Genomic DNA, 22,364 nt, shown 5'->3' with positions numbered 1-22,364 from the left:
GTATGGGAACCTCCTCCTGCTGTTTCTGGACAACGCTAAGAGATTTGCAATAAAAAAATATCTAATAACTGCATTCACAGTAATTTACTTCGATATCCGTATACTATATAGAATACCGCAGCGAAGCACGGGTACATTTGCTAGTAACAATAATAATGTTAATAACAACAGTAGAATCTTTCATTTTAATATGGGAATTAATGTACAGTACACTTAAACGAAGTAGCTACACTAATTCATTCATTCATTGCATTCGTTAGTTCATTCATGTCTTCAAAAATTATCCAGCATTCAGCGGTATGTACTCAACTTTGTAATCAACAGGAGCCAAATCTTTTATTGTGGTCATAATAGAACGAGAGGTAAAGGAAGAGCGAAGGACATTTGGGTGTCTTAGTGAAAAGTATTTAGTTTAGAATTGATAACATGTGAAGTTCACAGCGCTGTTGCAATCAAAACCACGACAGCTCCTTATAATAAGGTAATATATGAATATCATATCACAGAATGAGTTTAGTTCTAAAATTTCGTATCGATATTTCTCACACAATGCCACGCACACTCTATGTAAACAATTCCACAATTGCGTATAATTCTCGAAAATTAATTATAAAATTATCGCTGACATATCGTAGGAGCATTACATCAACGATCACACCTTGGTCTCACGCCGTTGCAGTCACATAATTATATAATGTAAAACAGAACTTTATGAAGTTGAGCTGTTGTGTGATCAAAGTGTACTATTTACATAATTATTTACAGAATAAGAATCACGTAACGACATTGTAAACTGTCCCCATTTTGATGTGATCAAAAAGGTATCATTCACTCAAAAGTATGCGTTAATAATTCACAAAAATGTCTGTTCATTCTCTACGACTGATCTTGAGATGGATGCCATCCGCAGACGCGGTGACCAAGGACGAAGGTGCGTATCTTATTGGTATGGTTGTGCGCTTGCTTGGTGAAAACTGGAAATCCCTCAGTAGAGCTGCCAGTCCCAGTTTGGATTGCAGGAGTCCAAATCGCATTCCTGAAAATGATAACATACAAATATGAGCATTTGCTTTAAAGAAAGCAAACATTAATAACGAAGGATCCGAAGATTACATCACTTTTGAAATGGGAAAATAATAATATCTTCCATTCTGGGTGAAGCTTGGAAATTTTTTTTATCAACATAGGAGACATTATATTCGTAAATGTGAAATTAGTTTCCAATGTGTCTGAATTTTACAGAGTCACAACTGGCGCACTCAGTGCACCTCACGCGTCATCATGTAAGTATATTTTCATTTACAAAATATTTTATTTTCCATTAGAATTGTCTTCCATTAGTCTTTTGTGCACTTTTTGTTGCCTTCTACGCGAAGTTTCCTATAATCCTTCCCTTTAATTTGGGCTGGGAGAAATCTGTCAAGTACACAGCTGTCCTGGTTACAGAATTATGATCAAGATTTCGACATAGCGGATGACTGTGAAAATAGAAATGGCAATTCTGAAACTAAAAACGAGCAAATAATTAGCAGTAAATAAATAAATAAATAAATAAATAAATAAATAAATAAATAAATAAATAAATAAATAAATAAATAAATAAATAAATAAATAAAGAACTCGGAAAGAGTGCAGCTGCTAGTGATGCGGAATAAACGGGGCAAAACTGAACTGCGCTGAAGCCGGATTTAAGAGCTTTAATATGCCGTAATAATTATACTTCTGATAGCTGACACACAAAAATAGACTGCACTGACGTTACATTTGAATGTACTCAAGAAATCCACTTGTTAATGTTAGTTCAGGAGATAAGCATAACGTTTAAATATAAGCTTAGATAATTTTTATGACTTAAAATTATACTCTTATGCAATATAGAGAGGTAAAATAAAGTTAATATTGTGCAAAATATTTACAGAATTAAGTGATAAATGAGATAATATAGAATTTAGGCATTTAATTTATCTAACTTCGAAGGAGGCATTAAAATACGTAATGGACCACACAGTGCGTCAAGCGAGTGCTTGAGTGATGAAAATGAACGCGAATGCTCGAGGGGTTAAAAACAGTAAAAATATTGTTTGCATGTACCTAGATGGACCTTGCTGCAAAACAGAAAATTTTTATTTGGTAAATTCAACTCAAGGTTTGAATTTAACTCTGAACAGTAACGATTTATTGAATGAATGAATGAATGAATTTGTGTTTAGAACAGTTCCACCAATGACGTGGAGTTTCCACTTCTCGAAGGTTGTGTTTAGCATGTAACGAAAAGCGAAGAAAGGAGAGATTTCATAGATATGGTAAGTATAATACAGTCCGGACTGGAAAGGAACAAGAATATTGACTACTACTACTACTACTACTACTACTACTACTACTAAAACGTTTTCATTCCTCCCTTGAAGTTAGAAGCGGGCCTCTTAGACGGTAACGCCGTTTCTCGGGCCAGGAGATTTGTTACGGTGAAGATGCATGGAGAAGGTGAGGGGGTTGGCGGCCGTGGCCTATACTAGGAACTGTCCCGTCATTCACCTTAGTGTAGGAGAATGGAAAACTACGGAAAACCATTCTCAGGACAGTCAACGGTTGGGGCCATCTGCGAGATCCAGCCCTGTCCCGTCTCCCGAATGCAGGGGCGTAGAGCCACGGTAGAGCCGTGGCCACACCTCCTCTGCTCGGTTGGCCGGCCAGAGTGCAGAGCTGTTGGACTACAGACCAGCCGTAGCCACTTGAGGGCCGAGACCCACTCTGCATCCACCAACCAAGAATATTGATTGTTGTTGTTTCCTAAGTTTCCATACCCCTCCCTGAAGGGGAGGGGCGGGCCACCTTGAAAAAGTATATTGAGACCGTTATGTTAGGTATTAGCGATACGAACGCAAACTTGGGACGTGTGGTGGAATCACAGCCAGGTACTACAAGGGCTGCTTGTGTCTTAGCGGGTGACTCAAGAAATTGTACGCTCCTGGGGCGTATTTGGCCTTGGATTAAATTACGACCTAGCTTGAAAGGTGTTAATCAAACTAATGAGAGGTTATTTTATATAATATCTTAAATATCGAAGGGACGAAGTAGTTCAGAAGTAATTCTGTTTCGCTAAGTCCACTGTGGATGAGTCGTGGACTACTGCGGGTTTCGTTCACTAACTGTTTGTTCCGGATAAGAAGTAACGTTGATGCAATGAGTGCACGCTTAATTGAACTTATTAGGATGATTAAAAACTTAGATACACTTGAATCATACCAATACAAATTCGAGGTCCTTCGCCGAATGGCAGGTAGGTGAACTGATGTCCTCGTGTTTTGTTTCCCTCTTCAAACCGTCCTGGGTCAAACCGTTCCGGATCTGGGTAGTGTTTAGGATCGCGGTGAAGACCAAGAACGGGGATTACTAATCGAGTTCCTTCCTCTATGGTGATATTCGTCTCAGGGATGACGTATTGCTTTGTACATATCCTAATAAGGATACCTGCAGGAGGGTACTTCCGTAGAGATTCTGAAACATAGAGAAGAAATCATATTTTGAAAAGCATAGGTTAATGAAAATAATTAGAAATTGTACTACAAACCTATTGTGTGACCATTCATAGCATTTAGTAACACTGTTCCTGTTAGGAATCACGAGGAACATCTAGCTACCAACCTGTGCTTATTAAATGTGCCAACCTGTGTCACTGTCGCGGCTTTGTTGTGGAAAATATTGCAATTAAGTACAGAAATGTTAAAAACAACATTTACTGGTTGTTGGTATGGTGCATACAGCCACGGGATCTCCAGTTTAAGTGGAATATGAACCACAGGAAAGCAATGTTTTATTTCAAAAATCCCGTATGCATTGCCAGGGATTCGAAAAGCAGCCCCCTTCCTGGGAACCGACGGAAAATGATGTTCGAATAGCAAATATTCACACGTTAACTATGAGTAAATACGTAATGTGTATAATCTTCCCTCCGTTAGTTTTCTCCTTGTGGAGATGTATTCTAATTAACTCGATATTGTAAATCAGTGGTTTTCAAATTGTGGTACGCGTACCGCTACACAGAGCCCCCTTTCCGAACTATTCATTCTAAAATATGCGTCATTTTGTCGGCCTACCTCCCATTGATTAGGTGTGTAAAAATGCTTACTTATGCTACATTGCTCTTTTTCTTTATTAAGCTTTTGTTTCGAAACCCGCATTTTCACTTCATTTTTTATATACAGTACAATAGTAATTGTAGGAATAATAATTGTACTCGTGTATATATATATTGCCGGCCCCGTGCTGTAGGGGTAGCGTGCCTGCCTATTACTCGGGTTCGATTCCCGGCCAGGTCAGGGATTTTTACCTGCATCTGAGGGCTGGTTCGAGGTCCACTCAGCCTACGTGGTTAAAACTGAGGAGCTATCTGACGGTGAGATCGCGGCCCTGGTCTTGAAAGCCAAGAATAACGACCGAGAGGATCCGTCGTGCTGACCACACGACACCTCGTAACTTGCAGGCCTTCGGGCTGAGCAGCGGTCCCTTGGTAGGCCATTGCCCTTCGGGGCTCTTGCGCCATGGGGTTTGTTTTATATATATATATATATCTATCATTGCTAGGCAATAGTCCGACTCGTTGGCTGAATGGTCAGCGTTCTGGCCTTCGGTTCAGAGGGTCCCGGGTTCGATTCCCGGCCGGGTCGGGGATTTTAACCTTAATTGGTTAATTCAAATGACCCGGGGTCTGGGTGTTTGTGCTGTCCCCAACATCCCTGCAACTCACACACCACACACAACGCTATCCTCCACCACAATAACACGCAGTTACCTACACATGGCAGATGCCGCCCCCCCTCATCGGAGGGACTACCTTACAAGGGCTGCACTCGGCCAGAAATAGCCACACGAAATTAAATTAAATTGCTAGTCAATGAAAACTTCGTAATTGCAGTCTCACGAGAAAACCACGTTTCTCCATCTGCCTTGTGAAGTCTTGCCGCGATGCCTGAGAAAGGAACAGAAGACTCCAGTGGTCGAGTAATTGGGCTATCATTAAGCACTGAAAATGCCAAAAATAGTTTCCCAGCCACTGCTCAACGCTCAATTTTGGCCTCCTTCTGTAAACTTTACTCGAAGGAGTTACGAGGTTTCCTTTGTCTAGCGACTATGTACTGTATATACAACACATCAATGTTATTATTGGGTAACAGGGTGGTGTAGTGGCTTAAATTGCTTGCCTGTCATCCTGGCGAGCGTAGTTTGATTCCTTGTGTTGCTGGGGTGAAAATCCAGTGGTCTCAGAAAGGGCATGCGACTTTAAGTCCCCGGCCAAAACTCTTTCATGCCTCAGTGTGTACAGGGATCCTGAGAAAGCTGGATACGCTGCGAAAGTTTGATGATTATGATTATGATTATGATTATGATTATTATTATTATTATTATTATTATTATTATTATTATTATTATTATTATTATTATTATTATTATTATTATTATTATTATTATTATGGAAGATATGGAAGCTTATAGGAATGGGAAGCGTTTGCTGGACTTTGTGCTAGTATGGGTTTAGCTGTTACGAATACATTCTTCAAGCATAAGGCTATTCACCGCTACACATGGGAGGCTAGGGGTACGAGATCCATAATAGACTATATCTTAACAGACTTTGAATTAAGGAAATCTACTAGGAATGTACGATATTTTCGCAGATTTTTCGATGATACAGACCACCATCTGATCTGTAGTGAACTAAGTATCCCTAGGCCTAGGGTAGAGAAAGTGAAATCTGTCTGCAAACGAATAAGGGTAGAAAATCTCCAAGACGAGGAAATTAGACAGAAGTACATGGATATGATTAGTGAGAAGTTTCGAACAGTAGACAGTAAGCAGGTTCAGGATATAGAAAGTGAATGGGTGGCCTACAGGGATGCTGTAGTAGAAACAGCAAGGGAATGCCTAGGAACACCTGTGTGTAAAGATGGGAAAAGGCGAACATCTTGGTGGAATGATGAAGTGAGAGCAGCCTGTAAACGTAAAAAGAAGGCTTATGAGAAATGGCTCCAAACAAGGGCCGAGGCAGACAGGGACTTGTACGTAGATGAAAGAAACAGAGCGAAACAAATAATTGTTGAATCCAAAAAGAAGTCATGGGAAGATTTTGGTAATAACCAGGAAAGCTAGGTCAAGCAGCAGGGAAACCTTTCTGGACAGTAATAAAGAATCTTAGGAAGGGAGGAAAAAAGGAAATGAACCGTGTTTTGAGTACTGTAATTCAGGTGAACTCATAATAGATCCCAGGGAATCACTGGAGAGGTGGAGGGAATATTTTGAACATCTTCTGAATGTAAAAGGAAATCGTCCTTGTGGTGTTGCAAACAGCCAAGCTCATGAAGAGGAGGAAATTTGGTGAAATTATGCTTGAGGAAGTGGAAAGGATGGTAAATAAACTCCATTTTCATAAGGCAGCAGGAATAGATGAAATTAGACCTGAAATGGTGAAGTATAGTGGGAAGGCAGGGATGAAATGGCTTCATAGAGTAGTAAAATTAGCCTGGAGTGTTGGTAAGGTACCTTCAGATTGGACAAAAGCAGTAATTGCACCTATCTATAAGCAAGGGAACAGGAAGGATTGAAACAACTATCGAGGTATCTCATTGATTAGTATACCAGGCACCGGGCGAGTTGGCCGTGCGTGTAGAGGCGCGCGGCTGTGAGCTTGCATCCGGGAGATAGTAGGTTCGAATCCCACTATCGGCAGTCCTGAAAATGGTTTTCCGTGGTTTCCCATTTTCACACTAGGCAAATGCTGGGGCTGTATCTTAATTAAGGCCACGGCCGCTTCCTTCCAATTCCTAGGCCTCTCCTATCCCATCGTCGCCATAAGACCTATCTGCGTCGGTGCGACGTAAAGCCCCTAGCAAAAAAAAAGTATACCAGGCAAAGTATTCACTGGCATCTTGGAAGGGAGGGTGCGATCAGTCGTTGGGAGGAAGTTGGATGAAAACCAGTGTGGTTTCAGACCACAGAGAGGCTGTCAGGATCAGATTTTCAGTATGCGGCAGGTAATTGAAAAATGCTACGAGAGGAATAGGCAGTTGTGTTTATGTTTCGTAGATGTAGAGAAAACACATGACAGGGTACCGAGGGAAAAGATGTTCACTATACTGGCGGACTATGGAATTAAAGGTAGATTATTAAAATCAATCAAATACATTTATGTTGACAATTGGGCTTCAGTGAAAATTGATGGTAGAATGAGTTCTTGGTTCAGGGTACTTACAGGGGTTGGACAAGACTGTAATCTTTCACCTTTGCTGTTCGTAGATTACATGGATCATCTGCTGAAAGGTATCAAATGGCAGGGAGGGATTCAGTTAGGTGGAAATGTAGTCAGCAGTCTGGCCAATGCTGACTACTTGGTCTTAATGGAAGATTGTGCCGAAAGCCTGCAGTCTAATATCTTGGAACTTGAAAATAGGTGCAATGAGTATGGTATGAAAATTAGCCTCTCGAAGATTAAATTGATGTCAGTACGTAAGAAATTCGACAGAACTGAATGTCAGATTGATGATACAAAGCTAGAACAGGTCGATTATCTCCAGTATTTAGGTTGTCTGTTCTCCCAGGATGGTAATATGCCCCAGAGATCACTTGGTTATAGAAACCCCCCCCCCCAGCTTCTATATCCGATTAGGCCTATCACATACTTCCTTTAGTTATGATAAATTACTTTTTATGGTATTTACAGAGAAAATGGAGATCCAGGACTGAATCAACGCTTCCACACTTTTTCCAGTGGTAAAAGAATTGGAATATTTTACGGAATTTTTTACACCTTCAATAAGAACAAATTTGGAGCTATTGCCAAGAATACTGAATCAACACAAGTGTTCCACAAAGACAAGTCTGTTAATATTCTTACCTTCACCAACAACTACTGCAGTGATAACTTGTCTGCATTATCTTCATTTGAAGGCCGACTTAGCACAATAAATGCTTAGAACTAACAACCCGAACACTGGATTTCACAGGCAAGAAATTTCATACGAAGGTGTATACGATTTCTTTATAGATAGATCAAAATCCTGACGGATGGATGGTCTAAAGTGTAATTCAAGCCACAGAAGTTTTCTATGAATATCTTACCTGAGACTACTTTGTCCAAGTACGGCATGTCCTGAAGTGTTTCGTAGGTTAATTTTCCACCGTGTTGCTGCAGAATGGTGTCCACCTCTTCCCTGAGTCTCGCCTGAATGTCTGGATTGAGAGCCAGTTCGTATAGAGCAAAGCTCAACAAAGTAGAGGAAGTCTCGAAACCAGCCAGAAAGAACACGAAGGCTTGAGCGGCCAACAAGTTGTCTGTCATATCTGTCAACAACAGCGAATATTTATAATGGCCTAATCTTATGTTAAAGGGATTATTCTTGACTAACTTATGTAAAATTAAATTCCAAGTGTAATACTTACTGATATCATCTTTGTCGTTCGTGAGAACATGCCCGTTGGTTGTTTCGTCATCATCGACCAATTTTTCTTTATTTTTCAGTTGAATCAACAAATGCATAAAGTCATCCCTTTTTATGTTGTGTTTTTCTCGATATTGTACCGTTTCCTTCACTGCATTTAGAAAAAATTCATCCACTTCTTTGTCCGCAAAACTAAGGTTCAACAGTTTAGCTAATGGATGAAGGAAAACAATGATGAGGCGTCGGATTGAAGCTATGAGGGAAGCTTCAAACACTTTGCGTCCCATGCGGCGAAATTCAGAATCAGAGTCCTTCATAGCGTTCATCTCCAAACCAAATGCACACGTACCAATGATATCTGTGGTGAACTGCGCCATAACCTCACGCATTTCCAGCTCCTCTCCTTTACTCGCTGGTCCCTGTAGATAGCGCCGTAGTTGTTCGCTGCACTCTGCCATCAGGTGGTACATCATCTTCATCTTACCAGACGTGAAGGTTGGAGTGAGCTTTACCCGAAGTGCACGCCATCTTGGGCCTGGTAAGTTAAACAGATGAGCGCTCAGTGGCTGAGTTTCTTCTTCCACGGGTATACCGCGGTCATGGAAAGAAGAAAAGTTCTTAACCATGACATCTTTTATCAGGTCAGGGTCTCGCAGAAGAAGGGTAGGCTCTCTGAACTGGAATAAACCAACAAATCTCTGTCCTTCGAATGAATCGTATATTTTTTTGTAGAAAATGCCTTCATAATCATTTCCTAGGGCTATGTCCTTGAGATTTCCAAAGAATGGGAGAGGTTTTTCAAAGGGGACTCCTCTCTTCTTCCAGTAATCGAAATTCCAGGTGAAGTACACATATAGGAGAGTTAACAGACTAGCCAATCCAACGCTAATGTCCAGTAGTAAGGACTCGAACAGTAGGGCCATTTTTTACCTGTGAAGATAACAGATAAATCATTAATATATATTTACTCAGTTTAATTACCTAGTATTGTGTTCCTTAGTTTGAGGGAAAATGTAAATTAATCTAAATATTGTAGTTTTGTCAATCATTTATCTCTCCACTACGGCAGGTTATTAAAACAACGTAAAACAGCAATAGTCCTGCAAAAAGTTTTAGCCTAAATTGAGGAAGAATTCCTTGTGAACATAAAAATCAATACACATACTGAATATGAAAAAGCAAACGTGCAAAGGAAGGGGACTTCAATTTAAACTAAACACACAAGGGAGAAACATATATGAAAAACAAGTTAAATTATACCATTTTCTCTCCGGAAGGGAAAAATAGCTTTTAGTGCCGATGTGTTAAGTGTTAGTAATATTAGGGTAAGGGTATAAACGAGGAACAGATAGAGATAAAGTATTCTTAACTGTTGATAAAAAGGGGCAGTGTGCGGGGCACGATTGTTCATCAGGAATTCATAGCGCGCAACAAAGTTTCTGTCAGGAACTTAAATGAGCGAATTATGTGGCTAGATTTAGCAGCTGGAGGAAATACGGGGGCTGTAAGTAAAGTAGTGGCAACGTAACCCAGACACTTGCAGGAGATCGGGCATGAGCAAATAGGATATGAGAGCGGTCAGGTCGATGTGTAGTGTGCATTTGACGTGCATCTATTTGGGAGTGTTGTTGCTGTGTGGCGTTGAAGTGAAGAGTGTCGATTCAACTGCTTTAAAACATGTTTCCAAAAGGTGATTAGCGTTCTTGGATTAAAATCGAGGCTGTCCGTAGAATAAGTGCATCAGAATGTTATCGAGGATTACGTGAAGCCTGTGGCGAGGATACATTACCGTACAGGAACGGTGGGTAGAGGCGCTTCGTGCAGGTCGGTTTGAGACTGCGGATTTGCACCACACAGGTCGGCTGTCCATTCCTCGAGGTCAGATTGATATCCGTAGACCATTGATGGACTGTCCGGGAATTATCCTTAGAGGTTTAATACGAGAAAAATTGCTTCCCATTGGGTTCCACATCAGCTCACCGACGTACACAAATGGCACCGGTTGGCATCCACTTGGACAGATACCACAACGAAGGAAACGCATTTCTGCAGAGTATTGTCGCCGTTGATGAGACGTGGACACGAGCCTACGAGCCTGAATTAAAGCGTCACTCGAAATAATGGCGTCACCCAGGTACGCAACGTCCACAGAAATTTCGACAGGAACCCAGTCGGGTGAAGCTTATGCTGATTATGACATACGATTACGAGGGTGTTTGCGCATGCAGTGTCTGAGGGACAAATCGTCAACCGGGACTACTATTGCTGATTTCTGAAGTGACATCTTCGACCTACTATGTGGCGCAAACGTCCAAGTTTATTGCGAGGTGATCGCCTTATCGTGTTGCATGACAACGCACTTTGTCATGTCACAAACAATGTCAAGCTCTTATTGCAGTGGTGGTATTGTGAGGTTAGAACACCCTCCGTACTCACCAGACATGAATTCTTGTGACTTCCACCAGTTTCCGAAGTTGAAGGAACACCTGCAGGGCCGCCGATTTCCTGACGTGGCATCTGTACTCTGCGCAGTAGGGCGCTCCGTCGCTGTCATCAATAGAGAACGCCTCGCCAACGGTCCCCAACGGCTTTCCAACATTTGGCAAGAGGTAATAGACTTTGTTGATGATTACACTGAAGGAATGTAATTTTTATTGCATTTCTTAGTTCATTAAATGTTGCGCTGTATCAATATTGCCACTACGTTATTTACAATCCTCATTTGACGAATATTACCTCGGTCCATTTACCATGCGAGGTTACAGATGAGGATGAAGTTTACAAGTTTTACGAAGCACTGAGTGACATCGTAGTCAGTGTCGAAAGCAAGTACAGAATAGATTACTGAAATGCGAGAGTTGGAAATAGAAATAGAATTGAAGGATATGAGAAGTGATTGGCAGTTAAGTGTAAAATATAGAAGCAAATAGGAATGGGAACCGTTTTCTGGACTTCTGTCTTAGTATGGCATTAACAGTTATGAATTATTCAAGCATACGGCTATTCACTGCTATACATGGGATGATGTGGGTACCAAATCCATAATCGACTTATCATAACCGAGTGTGAATTCAGGAATCTCTTTAAAATATGCTGGTTAACAGGGGATATTTGATGATTCAGACCACTTTATGACCTGTAGTAAACTATCTCTGGCCTGGGAAAGAGAAATTGAAATCTGTCCGCAGAGGAATAAGGGTAGAAAATCTTCACGACGAGGAGTTAGACAGAAGTACAGTACATAGATATGATTAGTGGAAAGTTCCAAACAATAGACTGCAAGCAGATTCAGAATATAGAAAGAGAATGGGTGGCACGCAGGGATGCTAAAGTAGAGACAACAAGGGAATGCCTAGAACCAACTGTGTGTAAAGATGCGGGAAAGTTGAACCTTTTTGTGGAATGATGAAGTGAGGGCAAGTTTTAAGCGTGAATAGAAGGCGTGCGAGAAATGGCTCCAAACAACGTCTGATGCAGACGGAATGGCATGGATACGAAAGAAATGGAGCGAAACAATTGTTGAATCCGAGAAATGTCATGGGAAGATTTCGATAATAACCTTAGATGGTTTGATCAAGCGGGAGGGGAGTTTGTGGACAGTATTAAATAATCTTACTCGAAGAAAGGGTGGCGGGGGTGTAGATGGGGTTGTGGGGAGGGAGAAATGATATGAATACTGTTTCCGGTAAATCAGTAAGCTCATAGCAGATCTAAAGGAATCACTAGACAGGTGGAAATATTATTCTGGCAATCTTCTCAACGTTTTCTTTGACGTACTGAACAACCAAGCTCATGGGGGGAAGGACAATGATGTTAGTGAAATTCGGTGTGAGGAAATGCAAATGGTAAATAAACTTCATTGTCCTTAGCCAAGAGGAATAGATGAAGTTAGATCGAAAATGTTGAAATGTAGCGGGAAGCCGGGGATGAAATTGCTTCAGAGTCTGATACGATTAGCATGGGATGTTAGTAAGGTACATTTTGATTGGATGAAGGAAGTAATTGCATAATTGCACCTATCTATAAGCAAAGAAACAGGAAGGATTGTAACAACAACAAAAAAAAGGAACACATTTCATAGGATTATTTCGAAGAGAGGACCTCATTATATCATTCCTCTGGAGACGGTGCGTATTTGTTCATTGCTACTACGTTGTAGTGCATTTTTTTGGGTTCTTGTGCTATTGTTGAGGTAAGCGGCCATTGCTGTGGCCATTGGTGTGTGTCTTGTGTGTTGCTTATTACGTTCTTGCCCCTGTGCTGATGTAATGTTTAGTGTTGTGTGTGCTTGTTTAGTTGTAGCTGTAGATTGTATTTGACAGAGGTTGGGCCCCGCTGGGAAGCGGACTCTCTTCCACTCATTCTCTGGTGCTTTCGCGCATTTTTGGCTAACACCTCCTGACGCGGTTCAGAAGAAGTATAAAATAAATGTGCCGATTGATATTGACACAAAATAGCTAAACAAAATAATAAAATCTGGCACTTATGCCTCTATTCTCGCTTCCCTTCCGCCATGGAACCCAGTGTTGAAAGAAAAACGAAAGGTAAAAGGGAAAGTGAAACTCAAGAAAATGGTGAAAAACGCCGTAATAGCCGTTTCTGCGAAGAATCAGTACCAGGTTCTGGCTTAGTTTCCCACCGGTGGGAATAATTACAAAGGGGCGTTTCTTCCGATCCAGTCGGTAAAAGTTAAAGCGACTGAGGTTCCGCCCTCAAATGTGGCACAACTTTTCAACGAACGCTTCTCAATCTTCAAATCTGCAGAATGAGAATAGCTCTATCCCGCTGGTGGTGGAGATGAACAGATGGAGGTTGCATCCCCTAATAAAATCTCCATTCCTCTTATTGTAGTCACCTATTGTAATCTATCTGCGATATTACAAAGTTTCATTCTGCTAATGAGTATGATTGTGCTTTTATGCGCACTTATATTGAGCATTCTACTGCGAGTTAATTTACTCATCAGCTTCTCTGCCAGAGGTTCCTCAAATTAATAATAAGAAAAAATGTATCTAGTGTAAATATAGACTGGGAATGGGAAGAGCTCATACCGGACGAGTTGACCGTGCAGTAAGGGGCGCGCAGCTGTAAGCTCGCATCCGGGAGATAGTGATTTCGAACCCCACCGTCCGGAAGGTGGCTTTCCGTGGTCTCCCATTTTCACGCCAGCCAAATGCGGGGGCTGTACCTTAATTAAGGAGGAAGAGCTTATGACGCTCCGTTACAAACCCCAAGAAGAAAAAAATTATTCCATTGAGGATCATGAGCTTAACGACCCGTAACTGCGTGTTCTCCAAAACAATTTACGAGGGCAGATCAGAAAATAAGTTGCACTTCCCAGTTATGGCCATTTATTACACCACCTATACAACAGAAACACGACTACAACGACATACACTGTAACGTCACTTTTCCACATAGTTTCCAAGAGGCCCCAAGCATTTCTGCGAACGCACAATCAACTTGTCGATGCCGGATGCATAGAAATTTCCTCCAGCGTTTTGCAACCACTCGGAGACAGCGGCCTTCACCTCCTCATCGGTCTGGAAACGTCAACCACCGAGCTCCGTTTTGAGCTTACCGAACAGATGAAAGTCACATGGCGCTAGGTCGGGACTGTAGGGTGGATGTTGTCAGACCTCCCACATGAAACGCTGCAGCAGTTCTCTCGTTTGGCGGGCCTTGTGAGGTGTTGCGCTATCGTGCAACAAAATCATACCGGCACTCAATTTCCCTCGGCGCTTCTCTTTAATAGCTTTACGCAACCAGTGCAACGTTTGACAATACGACGCCGCGTTGATCGTCGTTCCTTTCGGCATGAATCCCACGTGCAGCAAACCCTCTATGTCAAAGAACACTGTCGCCATAACCTTACCGGCTGAAGGTTGAACCTTGGCCTTCTTTCGTTGTGGTGATGAGGGGTGCACCCGTTCCACTGATGTTCGCTTCGTTTCGGGGGTGAAGTGGAGGACCCACGTTTCGTCGCCTGTGACGATTCGCCGCAGAAACCCGTTACCATCTGCGGAATAGCGTTGCAAAAATGCCAGGGAGGATTGGAAACGTTGTCTCTTGTGCTCATCGGTGAGAAGACGTGGGACCCATCTTTGAGACAGCTTACGATATTCAAGGCCTTGTGAACAATGACGAACACGCTGCCACACATGTTCAGCTGCGTCGCGATTTCTCTCAGTTTAATGCGCCGGTTCTGTCTAATGATCGCATTCACACTGTTGACCTTGGCACGGGTCCTGGACGTTGCGGGCCTGCCTTCGCGATGGTTGTCCGTGATATCCGTGCTTTCGACTTCGAATTGCTGATACCACTTTACGATACCTTGCCGGGAAATGGCTCGCTCCCCATACACAGCACTAATTTCACGATGAATGTCCGTGGAATTCTTCCTTTTTGCCAATAGGAATCGGATTGTCGCACGCACGTCATCTTTGGAGTGAACGTCCAGTTGACGTGCCATTGCATTTGGCCGCTATTCACACAATACTAGACGAGACACCAGCGACCTGCCTAACAGACGTGTGGGCAGTGTCTGTCCCTTTCTTCGCTGTGCCCACGTTTGCGACACACAGCGCGCTGCTGCTGCGGCGCATTAGTGCAACTAACCTTTTGACCCACCTAAGTACATCTTGCTATAACTTTGTGGGCCGAGGGTAAGCAATAACCATTACGAGGATCGCGAGAGTCCCGCTCAATGTTACCCATGCCAGCGGCGGAGGTATACCGCTAAACATTGCAAGATATCCTTCAGATGTGTTAATGGGGAGAGAACCATTCAACTGCTGCCTGCCCGTTTAATGAGGAGGCGCCATCCAAATGTGTCAAGTGCATGGGCGAGCACTCAGCATCCTGGAGAGGTTGCAAATCGTTCCGCTCCATTATGGAGCAAAAAAATGGTGAATAAGTACCTCAAAAACCAGGTAACGAGTAGATCCCAATTTTCTCTTTTGCCCCAGCTACTGGAGGCGTTCCCTCACCCGCACGCGCATTTACCTCCAGCTTTGCCCCACCGATAACGGGGCCGCTTGAATCCGAGGTCACGGAACTATGCGACGCCACGGCCTTGTGTAGGCAAATTCACTTTACCTGGTCTTTGACTATTTAAAAAACAGCGATCAAAACCATATTTGCTAATCAGCAATGAACAAGATAGTGGTCCTGATAAATGCTGCTATGCAGTATATCGCAGAACCATAAATCTTTAGTTGATTCCCAACAATGGACCTTAAGGGGAAGTTGTATGCCCTATCTCCGCCATGTTAAATTTGTAAACTTCATGTTCCTTTTTCTACCGAGCTCGATAGCTGCAGTCGCTTAAGTGCGTCCAGTATCCAGTATTCGGGAGAGAGTGGGTTCGAACTTCACTGTCGGCAGCCCTAAAGTTGGTTTTCCGTGGTTTCCCATTTTCACACCAGGCAAATGCTGGGGCTATGCCTTAATTAAGGCCACGGCCGCTTCCTTCCCACTCCTAGCCGGTCCCTGTCCCATCGTCGCGGTAAGACCTATCTGTGTCAGTGCGACGTAAAGCAAATTATATTGTTCCTTTTCCTCGTTAAGTATTTACCCTATTGAATTTAGATATTTAGATCTATATTTTATCTTCAAATGGTTGTTTTTGGAAACGTGTCTGTTTGTAAATAATATTTTAGTGTATATTTTTTCAAATGTTAAAATTTTCAGTTTATTTCTCTACATAAACATAAGATATTATTTTTTCTATTTATGATAAAATCACAACAAAACATACAACCCTTTAGTTGATCATATTGAATTACTGAAAAAAATTCAGAGCGCTGCTGTTAATACTTCCTGAGAAAAAGGAACATTTGCCTCGAAAAAAAAAGTGAAGAAAAATGCTGTTAAAGGTAAGTGTTACGTTAATGTGCACCAGGCCCATATTCAGGATCATTTGAGTTGTCTTCATCTTCTCTGCACCTTTTCTGGTTTCTTTTTAACTGTCTAGCTTATTCAGGACTTGCTTGAAATTTGATATCAGACATTTTCATACGGAAATTGTCCATTTCACAGCACGCGCCAATCGTGTTCACTTGTGGTTCTATATCCAGTTTTTTCAATATTTTAATCCTACCATCGTTCCCCTCATTGAATCCCAGCACAGCATCATATATTTTCAATACGTCCTCTGCCAGGCCCGGATTTTACTTTCCTTTCTTGAATATTTTCTGAGATCTTGGCATTGTTTTAGGACACGAAAATAAAACTTCTAGACACGAGGAAAAGATATTGAATTTGGTTGTTTACAAGCTAACAAATAAATGTCGCAAGGCGTCTTTCATTCTTACCAACACACAAAACTCCCCTGCAAACCACAAACCTCTGCAATAGAAAGGAACTAGCCCAATAAACCAAAAAGATGCCGGATCACACGAATAGATCTTAAAAAATTTTCAGCAAAGAAGCACATGTACATTGTAAATTGGACTTTAGGCTATTAAAACATAAAATCTAAAATTCGACTTTTTTGACCCAAAACACCTTACAACCTCCTCTTAAAATCTGTGCATCGAATTGTCAGAGTATAGGAGGTCAGAAATATGAACTTGAGCCTTTCATTCCTGAGCACAATATTGACACTCTGCGACTAGAAATGACCGGGTGGCAGTTCCCTGGACCCTTCGCGGGTTACACTGGTGAAAAAAAACACATATAAAACAGATGTGAAACGATATCTGAAGTAGCATAAAGGAAAGATCCTTCCTTCATGCTTGCCATGCACCCACCAATCCACCCATAGAAGTATTCTTACTCGTACAGAAGAATTCAAACAGAGACACTGTAAATCTGAGATTTGACACCATTTTCTGCGTTGCTATTGGCCGGCTTAGGCGAGCTGTCCGGAAGACTACTTCTATACTGTCTTGCTCCGATAGACCTCGCATTATGCTTGCCCTGAAGGCTGCTATTTTCGCTAAAAAAGAAGAAAACCACGCAATTTGAAATTTACTATTATTATTGGTCCAGGTCTCATGCTATTTTGGTGAAATAAATCAATAGTCTTGTAAAGTTTCTACATTTTGTCGTCCTAAGTTGGCAGCCATGCAATGTTGTACTTACATTTTCTGTGACATCGTTCTAGTCACGCCATGTTGGATCTCTCCGCGAAGAGCCTACGGAATATTTCCCAAAGACTTCCTCCACCTGAAGGGTGGGTGTGGATCTGTGTTGAGTCAAAACTTACTCATCACGTCATTGAGCCTCTCCCTCAGTGTGTAATTGAAGCTCTAGGTATCAAAATCTGACATAAAAACTATCACTATCGTCTTTTTGTGGCACTCCGCTGGACACTGCAGAAATACATACATTATTAACAACTCGTCTCACATCCCATCTATTATACTGTATGTAGCTGATGATTTCAGTTTCCAAGCATCCTGATTGGAACTGAAGACTAGAGAAACCTAAGGGGAAAATACTGCGGCGTCACATGAGGGAAGTCCGACTCGTTGGCTGAACGGTCAGCGTACTAGCCTTCGGTTCAGAGGGTCCCGGGTTCGATTCCCGGCCGGGTCGGAGATTTTAACCTTAATCGGTTAATTCCAATGGCACGGGGGCTGGGTGTATGTGTTGTCTTCATCATCATTTCATCCTCAGCACGACGCGCAGGTCGCCTACGGATGTCAAATAGAAAGACCTGCACCTGGCGAGCCAAACCCGTCCTGGGATATCCCGGCACTAAAAGCCTTACGACATTTCATTACATGAGGGAAAACGAATCGAGGTATATGCTCCAACTGAGCCTACTCTTTACCCCACCAATGTGCGATACCCTGATGTCATTGACGTGACAGTTACGAAATTGTATAACAGATGGATTGATTTTGCTGTTCCAAATGTTTTAAACTCGGATAATGATCCTATTTTTCTACTTTTCCATCTTGCGTGGCTTAGGTTACATGAACCATCTTTTCCATCTCATAATATTACTTTGGACTATAATAAACTCACATGGCATGTGAACAAACATGTGAATACTTTCGGCATTAGTAACACGATTAATATTGATCGGGCTATTGAGCATCTTTATAACAAGATGGAAAAAGCTCGAATAAATATTCAAAACATTGCTAAATATACCATTTCGAACGTTACACGTTACAACGGCAATCGTATTTCCGCGAAAAAATGCGGGGCTATGGTAAGCCATGGAACCCAGATTAACAATAATTATTATTGTACCGGAGGGTACACCCGCCCCGTTCATTTAAATGACGCGCCTTGGAGAATACCATCTAAAATCTAGAACTCGCAACAACTAGTGCAATAAGTTGGGACTTTTGTGTACAGATGCCGTTACAATAAAACTTATGTTATTCCCCCTGGTGTGAAGAGGATCTATTAAAATTGTAAAGTAATTTTGTATTTTCAGATTTACTAAACTGAATCGGTTATTCTTTGTTTTTGGTGTGTTAAAGTTCACAACACATCTATCTCTGCCCGTCAACTTTAAATGTTGGCGAATAGAAAAGTTGTATATTTATTTTTCAGCCAATCGACATTGTCTGGTATTTAATTTATTAACCAATAAGAATTCGGGGTGGGTCGGGTCTTAGCCTAGAGTTTTCTGGCACTTTCTCCTCGCGTGTAAAAGCTGGCGAATTTTCGGTCCAGGTTGACTTATTGATCGTTTCAGTCTATAGAGTGTGTGTTTATAAAGGAGGTGAGGGTGCCTCGTCCATCTTCGAGAACTCCGTCAGCTCAAGGTAATGTCAATTCTGGCTTAACTGAGTGATAGTCTTTGAAAGCTAGCTCGAGGGAAATCTTTCAAATCTTTAATAATGTAACTTTAAATTTCTAAAATGTAAATTTCAAACAAGCCGAAGAAACTTAGCCGAAACAGAGAGTGAGCTACCCTCTCGTGTTCCCTATTAACTTGATTTTGAGGTGACTATGATTTTGTAATCTTTGTAACAAATATTCTCTACATGTAGTCACCTCAGTAGTATAGGCTCAGCCTCTGTTAACTTCGGGCCCTAAGCCCAATTAGGGTTTTAAGCTTTTCATTTCAAATTTCAAGGAACGCAAGTGTCCGTCTCCTCACCAATTTGATTTTTAGGCCAGTAACTTTCACCTGTAGTTTTTTACAAAGGGCTTGTAGAATGGGTACGTGCTACCCCTCTTTCAATCAATGTCTTTAATTTTAATGTTAAAGATATCAGACTGTTGAACATTCAAGATGGTGAATAATGTTGGAATTTGTAAAATGTAGGTTGTGCGTTTGATAGGCCTGGATATTTCTGGAAACAGATTGCTAAGCGTAAAATTTTATACAGCAAAGACGCTCTTTGTATTAATGTAAAGGTTGAATGGTGCCTTTTGAAGGCTGTAATGGTGTAATGTTTGGAGAGCAGTCTCCTAGATAATTTTGTGGAGCAAAGGTGCTATTGTCATTGTCATTGTCTAAATTTCATTTTTGTACCTGAAATTTTGTTTTCGATTAGAGAATTTTTTGTTAAAATTTAACATCTGAAAATAAACCAAAATACAGTAAAGGAAGAATTATAGCTCTAATTTTTTAAGTTTTAAATTAATCTTTTGATTGTCTTATATCGACCCATTCATTCCCGCACCTTCTTTCACCTGTGGTGTTCACAAACACGATAATAATAATAATAATAATAATAATAATAATAATAATAATAATAATAATAATAATAATCTGGGAAGTCGTGTAAATATGTGGATTCCGTGGGGAATGGGAGTCGGTCGTGCTATAAACATGACCGGCTTTCGTCCGAGTTTCAATTTATACCAAACAACCACGATGAAAGCAAGACCATCTCCTTAATGATTTGATCCACATTTAAATCCACATTTAAACAGATATAGGAAAAGACTGCAAAAGTTCCGTTGATTGCAGGGATCTAGAACGGGGTTGACTGCCGTCATACTTAAAACTCCCGAAATTGATAGTGACTGTCAGTAGGAGGGAGGTCTGCAACGGTAATGAAAACTCCTCTCATCGACTATGACAGGCAAAAGGAATGGGGACTGCCATTATACCAGAAACTACCCACATCCACAGTACCTCGCATTAGCAGATGGGGTCTGCCATTGTAATGAGAAATCTCCTCCTCAGCTTGACTGGCAGTAAGCAAGGGAGCCTGCAATTTTTGTCAAAACTCCCCTACCCGCCATTAAAAACAAAATTATCCAGCTAGTTTGTGGCTGGTGGTAGAAAAGATGACCTGACGTTATAATGTATAATCCCAAGCTCGACTGTGACTAGCAGTAGGAAAGTATGCCTCTCATTATAATAAAAGCATCCCAACTCGATTGTGACTGGCAGTATACAAGGGTGCCTGCCATTATAATGTAAACTTCCAGTCTCGATTGTGACTGACAGTAGGCATATGTGCCTGCCATTATAATCAAAACTCCCCAACTCCATTGTGACTGGCATTAGAAAAAGAGGCATGTCATTATAAGGAAAACTTCCCAACTTGATTATAAATGGCATTAGGCAAGAGAGCCTACCGTTATAGTACAAACTACCGAACTCGATTGTGAATGGCAGTTCGAAACGTGGATGCTATTAACATCAAAACTCACCAACGCGCACCTTACATCCAAAGGAACGTATGGGACATCGCCGTGGTGTTTCTCGGATAACGCTAGCAGACATGCAATTTAATAAAATCTTACTCACTGCGTGTAGAATAATTGATGTAGTAATCCGTACACTATGTAGAATACCGTAGCGTAGCACGGGTACATTTGCTAGCCATAAATAAAGCGGTTGGTTTGTCAACATATTTTATGCTAATAATAATAATAATAATAATAATAATAATAATAATAATAATAATAATAATAATAATAATAATAATCCTATTTAATGTCCATTCGGTTTGGAAATGCTCTTCATATACGTTGAGTTGTCGAAATTTTGTTACAGATATTTACTTAAAATACTATGAAGTCACCGACCTGGAGCTATTGCATTCAAACACCTCCAAGTACAACCGGTACCGAACCCCAGTTCTTGGGATCAAACGATCAACAACTTACAGACTGCAGTACTAAACTCGGATGTCACACATATAGCTACACCGGATAATCTCAAATTACCTAATACCCTTACATAGGTGCAAAACATCGTGAGAACACCGAGAAAGTAATTACCGATGACTTTAATAAGTGCATCATATTATTAAACCAAGAAGAAAGAACATGGATGTCGTAGAAAACTTGTAATATCTGCAAGCGAAGCAAGGATGTAAACAAACCTGAAATAATCCACTCCTTACGTGGAGATGTTCAATCAGAAGACGCCAACAAGAATGAGCCTACTGATTCGAGCCGTGGGTTTTAAGCTGACATGTTGCTGAGTCATCTGAGTTGCAGATAACCTGTTTTGCCATGTCATGGTCGGAGCAGAAAACAAGAAATGTAAAGATATTGAATGTTTCATCATTGTGCTTGAACGTATTATCTCGATCTCAGCCATTTACACGTGAATTTCAATGAGATAACAATATTTTATCATCTACAAGCAAGATACCCGTGCTTCGCTACGGCTTTGAAAGGAAAGTTATTATTCAAAGTTTTACATTTTGGTGAGTCCACTGTCAGCTGAGCCTGTAAAATACGCTCCCAGTTCGTACGTCAAACGGTTTGGGGGAATAATAATTTATTTTATAATCAACCACTCACTTGAACCTCATACGGAAGAAGTTGAATATACCAAAACCATAAATGATTTAACATCTAGAACGTAAAAGTGACCAAACTGTAAAATTTTGATTTTGTACCTCGAATAGTAACGGAGGAATGAATACATTTTTAAGGGGTGAATGCTTTGAAATATTTAAAAAAAAAATGTTATGTTCTTGCTGAAGCGGTTTCGGAAGAATGGTTATTGTGCTTTTGAGAGTCAACTACCATCTAAACCTCCTAGGG

At 41.2% G+C, this 22,364-nt stretch overlaps 1 protein-coding gene across 2 annotated transcripts; it reads right to left on the bottom strand.

The window, feature by feature from the left end:
- Window positions 1-166: 166 nt before the first annotated feature.
- Window positions 167-21,751, bottom strand: LOC136857886 (probable cytochrome P450 6a13). Of its 2 annotated transcripts, none has more exons than XM_067136921.2 (5): window positions 21,692-21,751; window positions 8,434-9,362; window positions 8,113-8,334; window positions 3,247-3,498; window positions 167-1,036 (listed from the first exon to the last, which is right to left on the bottom strand). In XM_067136921.2, exons 2-5 carry the CDS (start codon window positions 9,353-9,355, stop codon window positions 870-872), a joined length of 1,563 nt encoding a protein of 520 aa, XP_066993022.2. In that variant the 5' UTR covers window positions 9,356-9,362; window positions 21,692-21,751; the 3' UTR covers window positions 167-869. The 2 variants fall into 2 exon arrangements, with proteins under 2 accessions (XP_066993022.2, XP_066993023.2); XM_067136922.2 differs by lacking the exon at window positions 21,692-21,751 and adding an exon at window positions 10,869-11,020.
- Window positions 21,752-22,364: the final 613 nt, after the last annotated feature.

This window comes from Anabrus simplex, chromosome 1, assembly GCF_040414725.1.
Source record: "Anabrus simplex isolate iqAnaSimp1 chromosome 1, ASM4041472v1, whole genome shotgun sequence".
NCBI classification, from domain to species: Eukaryota; Metazoa; Arthropoda; class Insecta; order Orthoptera; family Tettigoniidae; genus Anabrus; species Anabrus simplex.
This window is presented reverse-complemented; position numbering and strand designations above follow the sequence as displayed.